General features: G+C 50.3%; 1 protein-coding gene across 3 annotated transcripts in view; it reads right to left on the minus strand.

The window, feature by feature from the left end:
* The window catches only part of LOC137627611 (uncharacterized), a 42,752-nt gene that overhangs the window by 1,634 nt on the left and 19,756 nt on the right, over window positions 1-21,362 (minus strand). For all 3 annotated transcript variants that reach the window (XM_068358694.1, XM_068358695.1, XM_068358696.1), the window contains exon 2: window positions 1-1,317. This exon is cut by the window's left edge and continues 1,634 nt beyond it. In XM_068358694.1, coding sequence (XP_068214795.1) covers window positions 1-1,264 — 1,264 coding nt within the window. In that variant the 5' untranslated portion in view covers window positions 1,265-1,317. The remainder of the gene's footprint in view (window positions 1,318-21,362) is intronic.

The raw sequence follows: 21,362 nt of genomic DNA on the forward strand, positions 1-21,362 counted from the left end.
CATTGAATTCTGAGGAACCTGAGTCATCAAGTACATCAGATTCTTGTTCAAACACTGGCATGATTTCTCTTTTGTTCAATTGGTTTTCTTTTGCCGCAGCCTCCTCTTCCATTTCAGCAGTTAGCAAAGCTTTAGTTTTTAACTGTTCTTCTTCTGCCTCAACCTCCACTTTCATTTTAGCAATTCGTAAAGCTCTAGTTTTTGAACGAGAAATTCTATCACTCGGAGCTACTGGCTTTTTGATTCTTTGATTTTTAGGCTTTTTATGTGCAGACTCCCCGTTCTCATCCCTAGGATATTTAGGTGGTCTCCCTTTAGGTCGTTTGGGACGAGGACCAGTACATTTCACATTATGCTTCGTAAAAAATTTTATTGTTCGGAAACAACGGTCGCACTTGTCACACTTAAAAGGCTTTGAGCTGCTGTGTTTAACTTTACAATGAGCTTTAAGTTCAGGGGAAGAGAAAAACACATCATGACACTTACGGCATTTGAAACATTTTTCTCCCGAATGGTGTCGAACGTGGGCTCTCAGCTCTGAAGTTTGGTTGAAAGCTTCCCCACAGAGGGGGCAAACGTAAGGTTTTTCCCCTGTGTGACGACGTACGTGGTTCCTCATGTGAGATGACGTATAAAATGCCACTCCGCAGATGCCACAGATGTAAGGTTTTTCTCCAGTATGTATACGTTTATGTCCAACCAAATGGGATGATCTCGAAAACGTCTGACCACACTCGGTACATTTATAAGGGCGCTCCCCAGTATGGATGCGTTTATGCGTCTTTAAATTAGAACTTTGTATGAAAGACTTCCCACACTCAGAACAAACATACGGTCTGACACCCAAATGAATTTTCATATGAATACGAAGATTGGAGCTATTGGTAAAAGTTGTACCACACACTTCACAACAGAAGTTCCGTTCACGGTCCTCTTGAGGCTCTTTCTTGATATTTTTAGGCTTCTCTGGAAATACATTAATATGTGCAGGTGGTATAGGAGTAGCAGGTGGAGCTGGATCTACAGCAATAGCTTGAGTTGAAGCTATGGCTAGAGCTGGAGCTGAAGTTGCAGTTGGAGCTGGAGCTGAAGGTAAAGGTGGAGTGGAGATGGGAGACTGGGAAGCAGCAGCGGATATCACCTGCACTGTTGGCACAGCCACCTGCAACTGCAGTTGAGGATTCATTAAGACATCATTATAATACCACATAGCAGACTGAAAACCAGCTGCTTGTGGTACAGGTTGGCCAGCGATGTGGTTCATGTGGAACGCTTACTGTATACGGAATATCAAGTTGCATGTAGTGATGAAGACCTCTGAAATAAAATGAAAATTTGCAAATTAAAAACAATCCTGAGGAATACTATAAAGCTAAATATGAATCTTTTAGTAGATAAAAGATATATTATCAACTACACTACTGTATTCCTAATATCATTTGAAGAAGAAAAATACTAAAAATGTAGGAAAAATTATTAAGTTTTCACATATATCTGCCATTATGTCACATGTCAATCACTGTTATATAAACTTTCACCTCAACCACACAAAAATGACAAATTCGTAGGTAATTTGTATTTTTCCTAACTATACAAACCTTAGCTATATAATATGGGTAATTACTTTCGGCGTAACTGAAATGACGAGCCATTAGAATTTTAACGAGGGTTTACTACCCCACCGCTAGTTAGCTTGCTACCCCCCCTCACACACACCTGCGCTTGAGCTCACTTTGCTTAGAGGTAGGACTGGCGGGCAAGTTTGATTAAATAGCTAAGGTTTGTATAGTTAGGAAAAATGACAAATTCGAAGATGATTTGTATTTTTCCTAACCATACAAACCTTAGCTATTTACAGAGGGTTTACCTTTTAGCGCAGCTGAAATGACGAGCCAATAGTTTTAACGAGGGTTAATTACCCCCGCGCTAGTTAGCGGGGGGTGGGGAAGGGTAGCTTGCTACCCCTCCCCCCTCCACACACCGGTGACTTGTTTCACTTCACTTAGAGGTAGGACTTGACTTGGGGGTCAGGGATGGCGGGCACATATGTGTAAATAGCTAAGGTTTGTATGGTTAGGAAATATACAAATTATCTTCAAATTTGTCATTTGTTCCGTAACCGAAATACAAACCACGCTATTTACAGAGGGTGACTTACCCCTTAGGAAGGGTGGAAAGTCCCCAGCCTTACTGACTTCGGCTTGCCCGGGGGCTCGATCCCTCAGTGAGCAGCACTAGAGAGAGGGAGCCCCTGTACCTCAGAAGTTCCTAGCATCGCTAGGTACGAGTGCCCTACATAAGCAGTGTGAGGAGGAGAGTGTGACTCGTCCTATGAAGTTGACCTTGAGACCTTCAGATAGGAATTCTAGGATAGGACGTTCCCCATACCACCTCGTCAGGGTATGGGAGACGCAACAGTATTAAACTTAATACTAGGAGCACAAAGAAGCATGGGTTACCTGCAGAGGTCGAGGTCAGCTATGCGAGGACCAGGATGCTGCTTCCCCAAGAGAGGGGAGAATGAAGAAAGAAGTAAGGGTCAGACATACTCTTTCATTCACGCAGACTAAGACCGGGTAACAACGCCCTCAACCTACTGCTACTTGTCCAAAAAGGAGCCTGAGGTTAGACCAGCTGTTGTGCAGCCACCACAGGGCCGATAGAAAACGTATTGAGGCTCCTGTGGGTCACGTCTTGCAGGTAGTGGGCTGTGAAGGTCGTTTGACGCTTCCAGACCCCAGCTTGAAGTACCTGCGTCACAGAGAAGTTTCTCTTGAAGGCCAGGGATGTAGCAATACCCCTGACATCGTGGGCCCGAGGGCGACGTGACGGAGGAGGGTCAGGATTCAGGGCATGGTGGATAACCCTTCGAATCCAAGCTGAGATGGTGTTCCTGGTGACCCTCCTCTTTGTCCTGCCTGTGCTCACAAACAAAGCTCGCACATGAGGACGGACTGCAGCCGTTCTCTTCAAGTAGTGCCTCAGACACCTCACTGGACATAGTAGCAGCTGGTCTGGGTCGCTTGTTACAGAACAGAGACTCGCGATCCTGAAAGTGTCGAACCGAGGATCCGGCACTACAGGATTCTGAGTCTTGGCCACAAACTCAGGGACGAACCTGAACGTTACCTTCCCCCATCCCCTTGAAGGGGCGATGTCGTACGAGAGATCATGAAGTTCACTAACTCGCTTGGCCGAAGCCAAGGCGAGTAGGAAAGCCGTCTTCCAAGACAGGTGGCGATCAGAGGCCTGGCGTAATGGCTCGAAGGGAGGTCTCTTAAGAGACCTGAGGACTCGAACCACGTTCCAAGGAGGGGGTCTCACTTCCGACTGGGGGCAGGTAAGCTCATAGCTACGTATGAGTAAAGAGAGTTCTAGCGATGAAGAAATATCCACGCCCTTCAATCTGAAGGCCAAGCTTAAGGCTGAGCGATAGCCTTTCACTGTCGAGACAGAAAGGCGCATTTCTTCTCGCAGATACACGAGGAAGTCCGCTATTGCTGGAATAGTGGCATCGAGTGGAGAGATACCCCTTCCACGACACCAACCACAAAAGACTCTCCACTTTGCTTGGTAGACTCCCTCAGAGGACCTTCGCAGGTGCCGAGACATTCTCTCCGCAACCTGTTGCGAAAAGCCTCTCTCCGCGAGGAGACGCTGGATAGTCTCCAGGTGTGAAGCCGAAGCGAGGCTACGGCCCTGTGAGGGACGCCGGAGTGGGGTTGTCTGAGAAGCTCGTGTCGTGGAGGAAGCTCCCTTGGGAGTTCCGTGAGGAGTTGCAGCAGGTCCGGAAACCATTCCGAGTGATGCCATAGCGGAGCTACCAGAGTCATCGAACAGTTGACCGATAGTCTGGTCCTGTTGAGCACCCTTCTCATCAGACAGAACGGTGGGAAGGCGTACACGTCGATGTTGTCCCACCGTTGCTGGAAAGCATCTTGCCAGAGTGCCTTGGGGTCCGGGACTGGTGAGCAGTACAGGGGCAGCTTGAAGTTCAAGGCTGTCGCGAACAAGTCCACAGTCGGGGAACCCCACAAAGTCAGGACTTTGTTGGCTATCTGAGGATCTAAAGACCACTCGGTACTCACTATCTGCGAAGCCCTGCTCAGACTGTCGGCGAGCACATTCCTCTTGCCAGGAATGAAGCGAGCTGATAGTGTTATCGAGTGGGTTTCGGTCCACCTCAGAGTCTCTACTGCAAGATGGGATAGCTGTTGCGAAAAAGTGCCTCCCTGCTTGTTGATATAAGCCACTACCGTGGTGTTGTCGCTCATCACCACCACGGAGTGACCCGCCAGGGACCGTTGGAACTGCTGAAGAGCCAGAAAGACGGCCTTCAATTCTAGCAGGTTGATGTGTAGGCACTTTTCTGATTCTGACCAAAGGCCTGAGGCCCTCTGGTTCAGAACGTGCGCCCCCCACCCTTCTTTTGACGCGTCCAAAAACAGAGTCAATTCCGGGGGGAGGACGAGAAGACTCACTCCCTTCCGCAGGTTCTCGTCGGCCAGCCACCACCGCAAGTCCGTCTGTTCCAGAGACCCCATTGGGATCAGAATGTCCGGGGAATCGGATCCTTGATTCCACCGGGACTTGAGCCGCCATTGAAGGGATCTCATCCTGAGGCGGCTGTTTGGAACCAGACGGGCCAGGGAGGATAGGTGGCCTAAGAGACGCAACCACGATTGGGCGGGGAGTTCTTTTCGCCTGAGGAAGGGTTCCGCCACCCTCCTCAGCCTTGCTATCCGGTCGTCTGATGGAAAGGCTTTGTGGAGATTGGTGTCTATTAGCATGCCTAGATAAACCAGTCGTTGGGACGGCTGCAGAGAGGACTTCTCGAGGTTTACCACGATCCCCAGATCCTGGCAAAGATCCAGAAGCCTGTCTCGGTGCCGAAGAAGGGTCGACTCCGAGTCTGCTAGGATCAGCCAATCGTCCAGGTAACGAAGGAGACGAATGCCGTTCCTGTGCGCCCAAGATGAAATCAGGGTGAACACTCTGGTGAACACCTGAGGAGCTGTGGAGAGACCGAAACACAGCACCTTGAACTGGTAGATCTTGTTGTCTAGGCAGAATCTCAGGTACTTCCTGGAAGACGGATGGATTGGGATCTGGAAGTATGCGTCCTTTAGATCCAGTGTACACATGAAGTCTTGTGGTCTAACCGCAAGTCTGACCGTGTCTGCTGTCTCCATGCTGAACCGGGTTTGTTTGACAAACCTGTTCAGAGCTGAGAGATCGATGACGGGTCTCCAGCCTCCAGTAGCCTTCTCTACAAGAAAGAGTCGACTGAAGAAGCCTGGGGAGCCGTCCACGACCTCCTGGAGAGCACCCTTCTCGAGCATGGTCTCGACTTCGGCCTGAAGGGCCAGCCCCTTTGCCGATCCCGTGGCATAGGAGCTCAAGGACACTGGATTCGCTGTCAGGGGAGGTTGAGATGTTGTGAACGGGACGCGATAACCTTGGCCAATCACAGAGACCGTCCAAGCATCGGCCCCGTGTTGCTGCCACCTGCGGACGCAACGCTGAAGGCATCCCCCCACAGGTGGACATGCAGGGGGACTGCCACCCCTAGGGCTTGCGGCCGCGGCCGCCACCCCTAGGAGTCTTGCCTCCCCTGGAGGACTTACCGCCCTCTTGACCTTGGCTGGAAAGGGCTGGGGCTTAGACACCACCTTCTTAGCTGCCGGTGCCTGTTTGGGAGCCTTACGAGGCTGTTGCTGCTGTTGTGGCGGGGCTGGAGGCTTATAGGGCCGAGTTGTAAGGGCCCTATGGAGGAGGGAGTCCGTGCTGGATTTCCTCCACCTCTCAGCCGTTCGCTCCAGGTCTTGAGGCTCAAACAGGCTCTCCCCCAGAAGGGAAGCATGTCGGAGCCTACACACATCTACGGCGGGGACCTTCGGATGGAATCTCTCGGACACAGCATCGCGACGCTTCAACACCGAGTTGGCCCACAGGGTGGTAACCTGGTGCGCCAAAAACTCGATGGAGCGGGTGCCCGAGAGCAAGAAGGTCTCTAGGGCCTTCCTATTGGTCTCCTTGGACAAGTCCTCCGATCGCAATAGGATGCCCAGAGATCCTAGCCAGAAGTCCAGCCACGAAGTGGCCTGCATGGCACACTTAGCGACCTTCTCGTGGTTAAGGATCTCTGCCGCCGAGAACGACACCTGCCGGGCAGAGAGTTTCTCAAGGGGAACTCCCTTCGCCAGCTCCTCCACAGAGTGATGGAGAGGAAGAGCGAGGTTGTGCTCACCCAGGATCTCGAAATACCTCCTCTGCTAGAGGCGAGGAGGAGGGATGAGCTTGTTCCCGGCAGTGGAATGACTGGAGGAGGCAAGAAGTGCGAGCTGAGCGTTGGCCCTAGCCCTGGCACTCTTCAGCCCCCGAGACCAGGGCAGAGCCGCACTGGTCTTAGGGGCCTTCCGAACGTCAAACACTTCATCCAGAATCGTGTCTTTGCCTTCACGGGGGGCGATGACTGGATCCGTAAGCCTGTTAAGTTGCCTTATCAGGCTTAGGACCTGCCAGAAGGCATGTTCGGATTCTTGCTGTTCTCCTCCCTGCGGGCTGGCAGCTAAGTCTCCTGCCCCAGGAATCTCTTCCAGGGGTGATACGTGGACATTCCCCTGGGTAGTCGTGGGTTCCTGACGAATCCTTGCAGAGGATTTAGGGACGGTCTTGGAATCCTTGGACTCCCTCCTGGGAGGGATACAGGATCCCAACAACGAGGTTCGAGGGGCCCCTTCCTCACGAGACGATTCTCTTGCATGAAGCGAAGTCTCCCCCCCTGGTGCCGAGGGGAAGACTACCGCCCCACTGGACTCACCTGAGGACGGAAAGGCCTCGTCCACGGGAGAAGGAGAGAGTACTCGTGCAGGAGAAGGGACCTTCGCGACCGACCTCTTGGGAACCAACTTCGCCCTGGGGGAATTCACCACAAAGTCCACTCCTCTCTTTCTCTTCAGCGTAGGAGAGACAGCCGTTGGTTTGTTACCCTGGCCGGCGAGTGCTGGTTTCATAACCCTCACTAACGCCCGTGCCAGAGGACCAAACCAAGTCTGCTGCTCCAAGGACACAGAGTCCGAAATCCTCGCTAAAGGGAAAGGGATCGGGCGATCCTTTGGAGTGGACACCACGGTACCTGCCTGAAAAGAAGGTGGGGAAGAATGATATACTAACCTCTCCTCGTCCTGCACTACCAACCTGTGTTTGGACGGAGGTGATCCCGAGTGCCGTCTAGGAGCACGCGTTCCTGCTGCTACCACCGGCTGCGGAATTCGCCGCGAACGATGGTCGCGCGAGGGCGAGTGGTCGCGCGGGCGAGCGGGCGCGAGGGTGGGCAGGTAAATGAACGCGTGCCCGAGGCGACGAACGCAAGCGTTGGCGCGACGGCGAGGGAACGCGCTTCCGCGTAGGTGAGGAAGATCGCTGGCGATGTAGATCCACAGGCGATCGATGACGAGCTGGTGAGTGCAGTCGCTCAAGTTGGCGATGGCGCGATGTGGCATGTCGACGCATTGGCGTGCGATGGTGAGCAGCATGCGCAGGTGAATGACCGCGTAATGACAAGCGATGGCGAGCAGCATGCGCAGATGAATGATCGCGTGATGGGGTGCGATGGTGATCAGCATCCGCAGGAGGGCGATCGTGCAATGGCGAGCGATGGCGAGCAGCATGCGCAGGAGGGCGATCGCGTGATGGCGAGCGATGGCGAGCAGCATGCGCAGGTGGGCGATCGCGTGATGGGGTGCGATGGTGATCAGCATGCGCAGGAGGGCGATCGTGCAATGGCGAGCGATGGCGAGCAGCATGCGCAGGCGGGCGATCGCGCGATAGCGAGCTAGAATCTGGCGAACCATGTTCCTTCAGGAGCGTTGGAGAACGTTGGCGCGGTAGCTGTCGCTGTTGAATAGGCGATACTAAGATCGCCTGTGCGCGCTGGCAAGCAGGTGAACGCTGGCGAGGAGGTAATCGCTGGTGAGCGGGGTAGCTAGTCTACCCCAACCCCCTCCCGCTAACTAGCGGATGGGGTAATTATCCCTCACCAAAATTGTCTTGGCTGTTTTTCAGCGTTGCCGAAAGTAATACCCTAATAAATAGCGAAGGTTTGTATCTGTGTCGGAACAAATGAAGTTTATCAGTCATCGTAAACATACAAATAGCCAAAGAATAGTCACAAATGCGATTGCCAAAACCCCAGGTCAGTGTACTTCACCAAAAAATAAGTCCGGAACAGAGACACAGGGAAAGAGAACGAAAAACTCCAATGGCGGACCAACGATGTTGTCAGTCCAACCGGCAGAGATGATCTGAGGAACAGAAAACGGGAATGATTCCAAGTACCACCCTGTAAGGGTTGTTAACCATCTATCTGCACAACCAACACACGGCGGTTGCCACAAGTTTTGAAAAATGTTATTTTCATTAGTAAAATAAATTTTTGAATATACTTACCCGATAATCATGTAGCTGTCAACTCTGTTGCCGACAGAAATCTACGGTCGGGATACGCCAGCGATCGCTATACAGGTGGGGGTGAACACCACAGCGCCATCTGTGGTCAGGTACTCCAGTACTTCTTGTCAACACCACCTCAATTTTTTCCTCGGTCCACTGGTTCTCTATGGGGAGGAAGGGTGGGTCAATTAAATCATGATTATCGGGTAAGTATATTCAATAATTTATTTTACTAATGAAAATAACATTTTTCAATATTAATCTTACCCGATAATCATGTAGCTGATTCACACCCAGGGTGGTGGGTGGAGACCAGCATACATGTTAACAAAGAAGCTAAGTATCCCGTATTTTATTTTATTAGTTATTCAAAAATAACATAAAATAAATAAGTACCTGGTAAGGAAGACGACTTGAACCATTACTCTGCCTTTATTAAGTACGTCTTCCTTACTGAGCGTAGCGGTCCTCTTAGGATGCTGAACGACTCTTAGGTGCTGAAGTATAAAGGGCTGCAACCCATACTAAAGGACCTCATCACAACCTTTAACCTCGGCGCTTCTCAAGAAAGAATTGACCACCCGCCAAATCAACAAGGATGTGGAAGGCTTCTTAGCCGACCGTACAACCCATAAAAAGTATTCAAGAGAAAGGTTAAAAAGGTTATGGGATTATGGGAATGTAGTGGCTGAGCCCCCGCCTACTACTGCATTCGTTGCTACGAATGGTCCCAGGGTGTAGCAGTTCTCGTAAAGAGACTGGACATCTTTGAGATAGAATGATGCGAACACTGACTTGCTTCTCCAATAGGTTGCATCCATAACACTCTGCAGAGAACGGTTCTGTTTGAGGGCCACTGAAGTAGCCACAGCTCTCACTTCATGTGTCCTTACCTTCAGCAAAGCAAGGTCTTCTTCCTTCAGATGAGAATGTGCTTCCCTAATCAGGAGCCTGAATAGGTAAGAAACTGAGTTCTTAGACCTTGGAAGAGAAGGCTTCTTGATAGCACACCATAAGGCTTCTGATTGTCCTCGTAAAGGTTATGACCTTTTTAGATAGTACCTAAGAGCTCTAACTGGGCAAAGTACTCTCTCCAGTTCGTCCCCCACCAAGTTGGACAGGCTTGGGATCTCGAACGACTTAGGCCAAGGACGTGAAGGAAGCTCGTTTTAGCAAACAACCGAGCTGCAAGGAACATGTAGCCGTTTCAGATGTGAAAACTATGTTCCTGCTGAAGGCGTGGATCTCACTTACTCTTTTAGCTGTTGTCAAGCACACGAGGAAAAGAGTTTTTAATGTGAGGTCCTTAAAAGAGGCTGATTGGAGAGGTTCAAATCTTGATGACATAAGGAACCTTAGGACCACGTCTAGATTCCAGCCTGGAGTGGACAACCGACGTTCCTTTGAGGTCTCAAAAGACCTCAGGAGGTCCTGTAGATCTTTGTTGGTGGAAAGATCCAAGCCTCTGTGGCGGAAAACCGCTGCCAACATACTTCTGTAACCCTTAATCGTAGGAGCTGAAAGGGATCTTACGTTCCTTAGATGTAACAGGAAGTCAGCAATCTGGGTTACAGTGGTACTGGATGAGGAAACTGCATTGGCCTTGTACCAGCTTCGGAAGACTTCCCCTTTAGACTGATAGACTCTGAGAGTGGATGTCCTCCTTGCTCTGGCAATCGCTCTGGCTGCCTCCTTCGAAAAGCCCCTAGCTCTTGAGAGTCTTTCGAAAGTCTGAAGGCAGTCAGACGAAGAGCGTGGAGGTTTGGATGTACCTTCTTTACGTGAGGTAGACGTAGAAGGTCCACTCCTAGAGGAAGAGTCCTGGGAATGTCGACCAGCCATTGCAGTACCTCTATGAACCATTCTCTCGCGGACCAGAGCGGAGCCAACAAACGTCAGCCGTGTCCCTTTGCGAGAGGCGAACTTCTGAAGTACCCTGTTGACAATCTTGAACGGCGGGAATGCATACAGGTCGAGATGGGACCAATCCAGCAGAAAAGCATCCACGTGAACTGCTGCTGGGTCTGGAATCGGAGAACAATACAACGGGAGCCTCTAGGTTATCGAGGTAGCGAACAGATCTATGGTTGGCTGACCCCACAGGGCCCAAAGTCTGCTGCAAACATTCTTGTGAAGGGTCCACTCTGTGGGGATGACCTGACCCTTCCGGCTAAGGCGATCTGCCATGACATTCATATCGCCCTGAATGAACCTCGTTACCAGCGTGAGCTTTCGATCTTTTAACCAGATGAGGAGGTCCCTTGCGATCTAGAACAACTTCCACGAATGGAGATGTAAGCCAAGGCTGTGGTGTTGTCAGAGTCCACCTCCACCACCTTGTTAAGCTGGAGGGACTTGAAGTTTATCAAGGCCAGATGAACCGCCAACAGCTCCTTGCAATAGATGTGAAGTGTCCTTAGCTCCTGATTCCATGTTCCCGAGCATTCCTGTCCGTCCAAAGTCGCACCCCAGCCCGTGTCTGATGCGTCAGAGAAGAGACGGCGGTCGGGTTTCTGAACAGCCAAAGGTAGACTTCCTTGAGAAGAAAGCTGTTCTTTCACCACGTGAGAGTAGACCTCCTCTCTTCGGAAACAGGAACTGAGATCGTCTCTAGCGTCATGTCCTTTATCCAGTGAGCCGCTAGATGATACTGAAGGGGGCGAAGGTGGCGTCTCCCTAACTCGATGAACAGGGCCAGCGATGAAAGTGTCCCTGTTAGACTCATCCACTACCTGACTGAGCATCGGTTCCTTCTCAGCATGCTCTGGATGCAATCTAGGGCTTAGTAGATCCTTGGGGCCGACGGAAAAGCCCGAAAAGCTCGACTCTGAAGATCCATACCCAGGTAGACAATGGTCTGGGATGGGACGAGCTGGGACTCCTCAAAATTGACCAGGAGGCCCAGTTCCTTGGTCAGATCCATAGTCCATCTGAGAATCTCCAGACAGCGACGACTTGTGGGAGCTCTTAAAAGTTAGTCGTCTGACGGAGCCGGACACAAGATCATGGTACTGCTGCACAGTCTGTGAACTGTCAACCATGGGGAAGCGAGGAAGTACAGCGACAACCCGAAGCTGTCTAGACTGTCTGGGTAGTACAGACAACTCCTTATCGGGTTGCTGAGGTTGCCGCACTGCGTCACAACAAGTCACTTCTGCTGGTTGTTGAACGTCTTCCCAGTGACACACTGACTCCGTAAACAAAAAATCCTCTAACAAGGACTAAGCTTGGACTGCATGTCTTGCAACAAAGCTCAAGGTCTATGGGAGCAGGTGTGGTAACAGACGGGGTTAGCGACTGAAGTGGAACCATTACCCTCCCTGAAAGCATGTTATGCTTAAATAAAAGTCCATAGGAGGCTAAGCAGCTAAAGGCTCCTCTCCAAATGACAGAGTCCTCAAGGGAATATCAGAAGGAGGGAGAATAGCACTTTCTCATCTACAGGAACCATATCCGAGAAAAGCTAAGTTCTCTCAGTGAGGGTTTCACTGGTGCAAAAGCAGCAGACTAGAAGGCAACGTTATGAAACTGCTTGACAGTCTAGTGAGTTGGCAACAACCAAAGATGTGTGACTGAGGAGCATGCGGTAAGGTATGCAGAGCATGCTGTATGTAGAGCATGCTGTAAGGTAAGCAGAGCATGTTGCATGGCGTGCGGCTTATGCTGCATGGGATGAGGCTCATGCTGCATGGGATGAGGCTCATGCTGCAAGGGATGAGGCTAATGCCGCATGCGTTGAGGAGGATGCCGCATAGTATGAGGCTCCTGCCTCATGGGTTGAGGCGGTTGCCGCATAGCATGAGGCTCCTGCCTCATGGTTTGAGGAGGATGCCGCATAGCATGAGGCTCCTCATAGCATGAGACTCCTGCCTCATGGGTTGAGGAGGATGCCGCATAGCATGAGGCTCCTGCCTCATGGGTTGAGGAGGATGCCGCATAGCATGAGGCTGCCTCATGGGTAGAGGAGGTTGCCGCATAGCATGAGGCTCCTACCTCATGGGTTGAGGAGGATGCCGCATAGCATGAGGCTCCTGCCTCATGGTTTGAGGAGGATGCCGCATAGCATGAGGCTCCTGTGATGTTCCTGCCTCAAGAGTTGCGTCTGCCTCAAGGGTTGAGGAGGTAGCTGCGCAGAGAGAGGCTCATGCTGTGAAGAATGCGGTTGCTGCATGCGTTGAGGCGGCTGCCTCATAGCATGAGGTTCCTGCCTCAAGAGTTGCGTCTGCCTCAAGGGTTGAGGAGGAGGCTGCGCAGAGAGAGGCTCTTGCCTCAAGAGTTGAGGCTCTTGCCTCAAGAGTTGAGGTTCTTGCCTCAAGAGTTGAGGTTCTTGCCTCAAGAGTTGAGGTTCTTGCCTCAAGAGTTGAGGCTCTTGCCTCAAGAGTTGAGGTTCTTGCCTCAAGAGTTGAGGCTCTTGCCTCAAGAGTCGAGGTTCTTGCCTCAAGAGTTGAGGCTCTTGCCTCAAGAGTTGAGGTTCTTGCCTCAAGAGTTGAGGCTCTTGCCTCAAGAGTTGAGGTTCTTGCCTCAAGAGTTGAGGCTCTTGCCTCAAGAGTTGAGGCGGTTGCCGCATAGCATGAGGCTCCTGCCTCAAGGAAAGTGGAGGTTGCTGCATAGCGCTGGTACCTGGCAACTCCCAATGCGGCAGCTCACGCATGGAGGCAGGAGGAGCCTCAACATCATACGTCTGGCAGGGTGGACTGCGCAGAGGTGGAGGAGCGCTCGCAGGAGGAGGTGTGCTAACCTTCTCTGCCTGAAACTCCTGCATCAACACCGCAAGCTGAGACTGCATTGTCTGCAGCATAGACCACTAGAGTTTAAGAAAGACAACAACAAACGGAGCTACTGTCCGTTGAGACTGAGGGTCTAAAACAGCTGGTGCGGCAACAGACGGAGTTACTGCCTGTTGCGATACCACCTTGCCTCTCTGGGAGGTGTGCAGTTGTCGTACTGCAGCAAGTCCGAACTGACCCAGTGCTAATGGCACCACGTAGGAGTTGGACTTGCGCGGAAGGGACCGACTTGCACTTAAAAGCTGCAAGATTTGGTCCATGGTTTCTGCGAGAAACCTCTTCCGCAGACGAGGAATAAAAGGGCTCTCTCGTCTTTGTGTGGGTGGGGTGATCACGTCGGCTACGTGAGTTGGTTACACTCGAAACCACGGAGGGAAACGTCTGTTCGTCGATCAAGGCCTGATGAACCCATAAGTCCTTCGACGTTACTTCTCCCCTGGGCTTGGGAGCTTGTAAGAGGTCCCAGACTAGGCGAACAACTGGCACGAACAGACGAACCCTCGAACGCAACACTGTAACACTTTGCGCTTATCACTTTATCACTTTTGATTTTCTGTATGCACTTATTTCACTGAACTCGAAACTTTAAGTGGTTTGTACCTGAAACACGCAATTCTATCCTTCATTAAAAGTTAGTAATTGCGAAAACAGTATTACAATGTAACAGAAAAACATAATGAAAGATAAATAATTCAGTGGCTGGAAAAGAGACTAAACACTAGATCAAATAAACTACGTTTAAAATCTCTCACCGCATAAAGCCTGAGAACAAGAATAAAACTCTAGAAACGTTTACCTTCTTCCCCTAAAGAGACTAGGGAGAAGAGCAAAAACGATAACAACGTTACCCGCTTGAACGAAACGTTTATCCTCCTCTCTCTCCCTCCGTCTCTATCTCTCTCTCTCTCTCTCTGCCTTAGAACCTGAGAGATGAGCCCAATTATATATATCGTTAAAACATATTATTGTTAAAGGAAAAAAACTGAAAGATTTCCCAAATAAAAAGTTCCTTTATTAGAATTAAAACCATTTAAGCTAAGAAAGAATGAACAAAACGCTAGAATCGTTCTACTCTTACTGCAACGTGACACCGTGAATACTCTCTCTCTATCGTAACGATAGAGCGCAAGTTGAACGTTCTGAACGTCAACAACTGCAGAGACAAAACAAAACGTTAGTTCAACTTTGAAAACAGTACGAGACTATCAAAGAAATTCTTTCAAAAACATTAAAATAGCATATGTTAACAGGTAACAACGAAATGACGGGCTCAATGTTAATTAACTTCGGTTCCAAGAAAAGACCGCCTACTATTAGGAAAGGTCGAATATAAACAAATATAAAAATTAATTTTAATAAGTTTATAATAAAAGGAAGTTAATCGAAGAGGCCTATAAAAGGCGGAGAGATATAAAATAAATCTATAACTTTTGTTAAGCAAAATTAAGAAAGAGAGTCTATACTCTCTTCGACACCAACACCTCCGTCTAAGGGAAGGGTCGGCCATTAAAAGTGAAAGAGAGTTCATACTCTCTTCGTCACCAAAATAAAATCAAAAATTAAATCAAATTAATTCCAAAAACTTGCTAAGCTAATGATAAAGCTTCCTGAATAGCGAAGGCTAAACTCTAGAGCAAATACATCACCAAATCGTGAGCAATAACTCCAGAATCAACAGCGTATCCATGTAGGTCTAGCCGGAGGCACGACAGAGGAAAAATTGAGGTGGTGTTGACAAGAAGTACTGGAGTACCTGACCACAGATGGCGCTGTGGTGTTCACCCCCACCTGTATAGCGATCGCTGGCGTATCCCGACCGTAGATTTCTGTCGGCAACAGAGTTGACAGCTACATGATTATCGGGTAAGATTAATATTGAAAAATTCTGCTGGACGTCAGAGACTATAGCTATATATATATATATATAACTGCCAGGTAAGTTCTATTCGTAAAATATCCCGCTTGGACTTCTTCTTCCACCGTCGCGAAAACCTCCCCCGCTGGGAGGAAGGTTTACAGTCACTCCGGCCCCTAGTTACACAGGCCCTCAGTCACTGCGGCCCCCAACCCTAGTCACTTCGGCCTACCACCCTAGTCATTCCGGCCTACCACCCTAGTCACTTCGACCTACCACCCTAGTCACTCTGGCCCACTAATTATACTATGTTATCTAGAAATATATAATAACAGGCTCTCTCTTTTATTAAATAATTACGCAGTATAGTCATACACATACACAATAACTACGTAATACTATGTAGTAACAAATTAGTTTTGCCTTCTCTTTACCTTTTCAATACATTGCTATTAACATTACATAAAATACAATAATATAGTACGGTAGTAGTAGTAGTAAATTTCTACTACTAGTAGTAATAGTAGTAGTGGTAGTAGTAGTAAATTTCTACCTCTGCTATCATAATCGTTATTATCATTATTAATATTTATTATTACGGAGGAGATGAGAGAGAGAGAGAGAGAGAGAGAGAGAGAGAGAGAGAGAGAGAGAGAGAGAGAGAGAGAGAGAGAGAGAGAGAGAGAGAGAGAGAGAGAGAGAGATGTCAGGTTGTTGTAACTTGACCCACCTTTTACCAGACACCTCTTTTTCTTATTGGCCTATATTTATATTGTGCGTAGGAGTTGAAGAGTATTTATACATTACAAATGTACAATAAAAGTTGTAAACAAGCATAATTACATATATGGATATATAAACACACACACACTCAGTGACTTAAACAACCCAACGATATATATTGCTAACCTAACATGCGTGCGTGACTAGGGCCGGAAAAACTAGGGGCCGGAGTGACTAGGGCCAGAATAACGAGGGGCCGGAGTGACTTGCTACCGGGAGGAAGACTACTCCCTACACTTGTTGACACTATCACACCGTTGACCTCTGCAGGAAGGACAAAGGGTGTGAGAATTAGTCTCGACCGCCGACATAAATGTTACACAGGGGAGGTCGGAGAGTTCAGAGCAGGTGTGCATGGTTGCAGAAGTCAACTTCACACACACACTCTAAGAGAAAAAGAGAAAACAAAACGGCATTAATGGCTTTCAAAAGTTGGCGAGGATGAAGAACAGCAATGACCGTTCACCATCCAAGCTGAAAGGAAAGTGAGCTCAATCACAGGTGTGTGAGAGGGGAGGAGGGAGCAGTAACAAGCTACCCTCCTTAACCCCCGCTAACTAGCGGTGAGGGTTGTTAACCCTCATTAAAAATTAATGGCTCGTCATTTCAGCTACGCCGAAAGTAATACTCCTATTAATAGCGTGGTTTGTATTCCAGTTACGGAACAAACTGTAATTGGATACTGATTCTGCTTGCGTAAAAATGACAAATTCGAAGAAAATTTGTATTTTTCCTAACCATACAAACCTTAGCTATTTACAAAGGGTTATTACTTTTAGCGTAGCTGAAATGGCGAGCCATTAGAATTTAACGAGGGTGTATTACCCCCGCGCTAGTTAGCGGGGGGCTAGGGGAGTGGTAGCTAGCTACCCCTCCTCCCCCTCACACACAGGTGAATACTCACTTTCACTTAGAGGTAGGACTTGTCTTGGGGGACAGGGCTGGCGGGCAAATATGTGTAAATAGCTAAGGTTTGTATGGTTAGGAAAAATACAAATTATCTTCGAATTTGTCATTTGTTCCGTAACCGAAATACAAACCACGCTATTTACAAAGGGTGACTTATCCCTTAGGAAGGGTGGAAAGTCCCCAGCCATACTGGCTTTGGCTTTACCCGGGGACTCAGAATCCGAGTGAGTCGCACTCGAGAAAAGGAGTCCCTGCACCTCACAAGTTCCTTGCTCCGCAAGGATCCATGTGGCCTACGTAAGCTTGTGTGTGAAGGAAGAAGTGTGACTCGTCCTAGGCAGTTGACCTGGGGTTCCAGAAGGAACTCTGGGTTAGGACGTTCCCAATACCACCTCGTCAGGGTATGGGGGACGCGACAATATTGACTCAATACTAGAACACAAAGAAGCATGGTTTACCTGCAGAGGTTCGAGGTCAGCTATGCAGAGACCAGGATGCTGCTTCCCCGTAGAGGGGATGATGAAGAAAGAAGTAAGGGCCAGACATACTTCTTTCGTTCATGCAGACTAAAACCTGATAACAATGCCCTCAACCTTCTGCTACCTGTCCAAAAGGGAGCCTGAGGTTAGACCAGCTGTTGTGTAGCCACCACAGAGCGATAGAAAACGTATCGAGACTCCTGTGGGTCACGCCCTGCAGGAAGCGGGCTGAGAAGGTCATCAGACGCTTCCAGACTCCAGCTTGTAGCACCTGCGTCACAGAATAGTATTACTCGAAGGCGAGGGACGTTGCGATGTATCCAACATCGTGCTGTAGGGCGACGTGACGGGGGAGGGTCTGAAGACAGGACGAGATGAATGTCCTTGAGTCCGGGCTGAAGAGGTATACTGGTGACTCTCCCCCCATGTCCTCCTTGTGTTCCCAAATCGGCTGCAACTGAGGACAAACTGCAGCTGTTCCCAGCGCTAACCTCTCGATTCCTTACTGGCAAGAAAGAGGTCTTGGGACATCAGACACAGAATGGAGACTCGAAATCTTGAATGAATCGGACCGAAGGGCCGGGACCCTCAGATTCTGAGTCTAGCCAACAACTCAGGAGCGAGCCTGAATGTTGCCTTCCCCTCTTCCTTAGAAAGGGGGGAGTAGTAAGAGACCAAGAAGATTGCTTACACACTGGTCGTGGCCAGAGTGAGCAGAAGACCCAAGGCGGAATACAATCCGAGGCCTGTCGTAAAAGGGTATTGAGAAGATCTCTTAAAGGACTAAAAAGTCCGAGCCATGCTCCAAGTTGGAGGTCTTCCTCCGACTAGGGCAGGGACGATCGTAGCTTCGCATGAGCGAGGATAGATCCAGCGGGCAGGAAAAAGTTATTCCTTTAAGCCTGAAGGTCAGGGAAAGGCTGAGCGACAGGCTTCATTGCCGAGAGCGGAAAGGAGTTTCCTCCCGCCGAAAGGCAATAAGACCGTTATTGCTGGAGAAGAGGCCTCAAGGGAAGAGGTATATCTCCCACGGCACCAACCACCTTAGACTCTTCACTTTGCCTGGGAGACCCCTGTGGATGACTATCGCAGATGACGCGACCTCCGTACCGCGACTGTAGCGGGTTGTCTCTTCTAGAGGAGGAAGCGTAGTGTCTCCAGGCATGAAGCCGAAGCGACGCCCCGGTTCGGGAGAGATGTCGCAGTGTGGTTGCTTAAGTAGTCTGCGCCGTGGGAGAAGCTCTCCCGGGAGTTCCGTCAGGGGAAGCAGAGGGTCCAGAAACCGTTCTGCGCGTAGTCCCAGTGGAGCTCTCCCATTGAAAGGTTGACAGACAACCTGGTCTTGTTGAGGCCCATTGTCCGCAGACAAAAAGGAGGGAAGACGCAGGCGTCGAAGTTGTCCCACCATCACCGGAATGCATCTTGCCAGTGTCTCGGGGTCCGAGACTGGGGGGGAAGACTAGTGGAAGCTTGTGGTTCCAAGCTGTCGCGATCAGGTCCCCCAGACCAGCACTTGCTGGTTACCCAAGGTCAAAGACCCCTAGGTACACTCTCTCTACGAGGCTCTGCTCGGATAGTCTGAGAGAAACATTCCCCTGCCTGGAATGAGAGAGCCGATGGTGGTATTGAGAGAATCTCAATCATCCCGGTATCTCTACTGCAAGATGTGAAGGTGTGAAAATGCGTCCCCTGCTGGTTAGAATGAAGTCGACGCGCAACGGGGAGACTCGGCAGGAGCTGTAGGATCTGAAGAGGGGCCAGACTAAGGCCCCTAAGCCTGCCTGAATGATGGAGAGGTATCCTTCAGGTCTTGACCATAGGCCTGGACCGGAACATGCCCCCCCCCCCCTTTCCTTTGACGAGTCCGAGAACCGCATCAAGAATGTGGGGAAAGGACGAGAATATCCACTACCATCAAGAGGCTCCATAGGTCAACACCCATTGCAGGTCTAATAGTTCCGCTGGTCCCATAGGGCCAGGGAGTCCGGTTAAACATTGCCTGAAGCCACCGGAACTTGGATCGCCCCACATGGAACTTATCCTGAGGCGACCGTTCGGACTATAGACGGGTCAATGAGGAAAGAAGAACTAGGAAACGTTCCAAGGTAGGGCTGAAAGCTCTGCTTGACTGAGAACAGGTACTGCGACTCTCCTCAGTCTTGCCACAGTCAACCGAAAGGAAGGCTCGGAGGATGTGGTAACAGAATCTGGCGTCCCCAGGTGGTCACCCATCGAAGTACCGACGTTGCTTAACCTCGCTGGATGGACGAGAAGCGGGGTTTCCAATGTGGTAAGGCGGTTGACTCAATATCATGGCCAGATACTCCAGATGTTGAGGCAGAGGAAGAGAAGGCTCCAAGCAAAATACCATGAGCCCACACTCATGGTAAGCATCCGGAAGCTTGTCCCGGCGCTGAAGAAGGTCGAAACCCGAGCCTACCGGAGTTGACCAGTCCTCCAAACAGCAGAGGAGGCGGAAGCCTGGACCTGAGCGGCCAAGAGGAAGGCAGGGAGAGTTCTCTGGGGAAGCAAACCTGCTATGCCACGGCGGGATAGCCACACTGCATCATAAGCAGGAATACTTGCAGTCTAGGCTGAATTCGACGAGCACCCTGGAAGATGGATGGAATGGAAACTGAAAGTACCCGTCCTTCCGATCCAGGGTTTAAGGAGTCCTGTCGCCTCGTTACCAGTCTGATCGATTCTGCTGGCCGAAGTTTGTTCGACAAACTTGATCGGGGTTGAGAGGTCGACTATGGACATCCCCTCTCAGATCCTTCCTTACAAGAAAGGATCGACTGAGGGGGCCGGGGGTGAAGCCGTCGATGATCCTAAGGAAGACCTTCGCCTAAGGTATGGATCATTCTGCCCAACCGGGCAACTCTGCTGACGCTATGGCATAGATAGAGGTTCAGAGACACTGAATTCGCTGACAGAGACGGCAGGCGCGATATCCTTGGCTACTCACAGAGAATATGCGGGAATGGGCATCGGGAAGCTGTCATTCGGATGAGTAACCTTAAGCATCCTCCCAGCGAAAAACCTGCAATCCTAGAGTTCGTGAACTCCTTTTAGGACTATGCCCCCCCGGGGGAGTCTCCCGTGCCATCTGTTCCTGACAGGAGAAAACTGCAATTGGACACCTTGTCCCAGTTGTCGTAGCCGATAACTTAGGCCGACGTGGTTGAAAGAAAAGGCGCTGGAGCCCTGCAGAGTCTGGAAGAAAGCGCCTTGGAGGAGTGAAACCGGAAGTCGATTTACTCCGCACAGCAGCTGTCTAAGTCTCTGTCCTTGGGCACAACAAACTCTTCTCAAGGATGGAAGGGTGTCTAAGGTCGTCGACCTCCACAGATGAGACACTCGAAGGAAGCCCTCAGTCAGCGCGTCCAGATGGTACAACATCGAGCTTGTCCGCAAGTTAGATACTTAACGACGAAAGGCCAAGGTGCCCGAGCTCGAGAGGAGGAAAGTACCCTTGATCTTCCTGTAGCTTCCTTGAACCAAACCTCGGGCCGTAACCGAGGAGGGAAAGAACCTGGTAAGCTCCCAGAGGAAAAGGTAAGCAGTCACCCCTTGTCCGATGGAGAAATCTCGAACGGAAAGCCCCCCCGCCAAAAATCCTTCCAGGGAATGACGGGGAAGGGCTAACCCAGGTTCAGGAATAGAGGAGTGTTGCTCAGATCTCCCTCAAGTTTCTCCTATTCTTGCAAGTGCCATGCTCTGTGTTTACGGGGTGAGACAGTGTTCTGGAAATACGCTCCAGAAGAACTCGCCAGGCTGGTCATGCTGCGAAAACCCCATTGGGAATCGTGGTCGCAATTGCCCTGGAGCTCGCGCGACGGGAATTCCTGGTGGTCGGCAGGCGATAACCCATAGACGAGCAATGGATACTGCAAGAAATAAGCCGACATTTGTGCGAAGAAACACTGTAGGTTCGCGCGACGGAACACCATCCGTCTGCGCGATGGAAAAAAACCGTTGGATCGCGCGTGGGCGAACATTGGAGAGCATGAGCGTAGACGTGCAGGCACGTGGGCGTGTGGGCGCGCAGGCGAGCGGTCGCGCGGGCGCGCAGGCGAGCGGTCGCGCAGGCGA

Source organism: Palaemon carinicauda, chromosome 35 (assembly GCF_036898095.1).
Source record: "Palaemon carinicauda isolate YSFRI2023 chromosome 35, ASM3689809v2, whole genome shotgun sequence".
Lineage (NCBI taxonomy): Eukaryota > Metazoa > Arthropoda > Malacostraca > Decapoda > Palaemonidae > Palaemon > Palaemon carinicauda.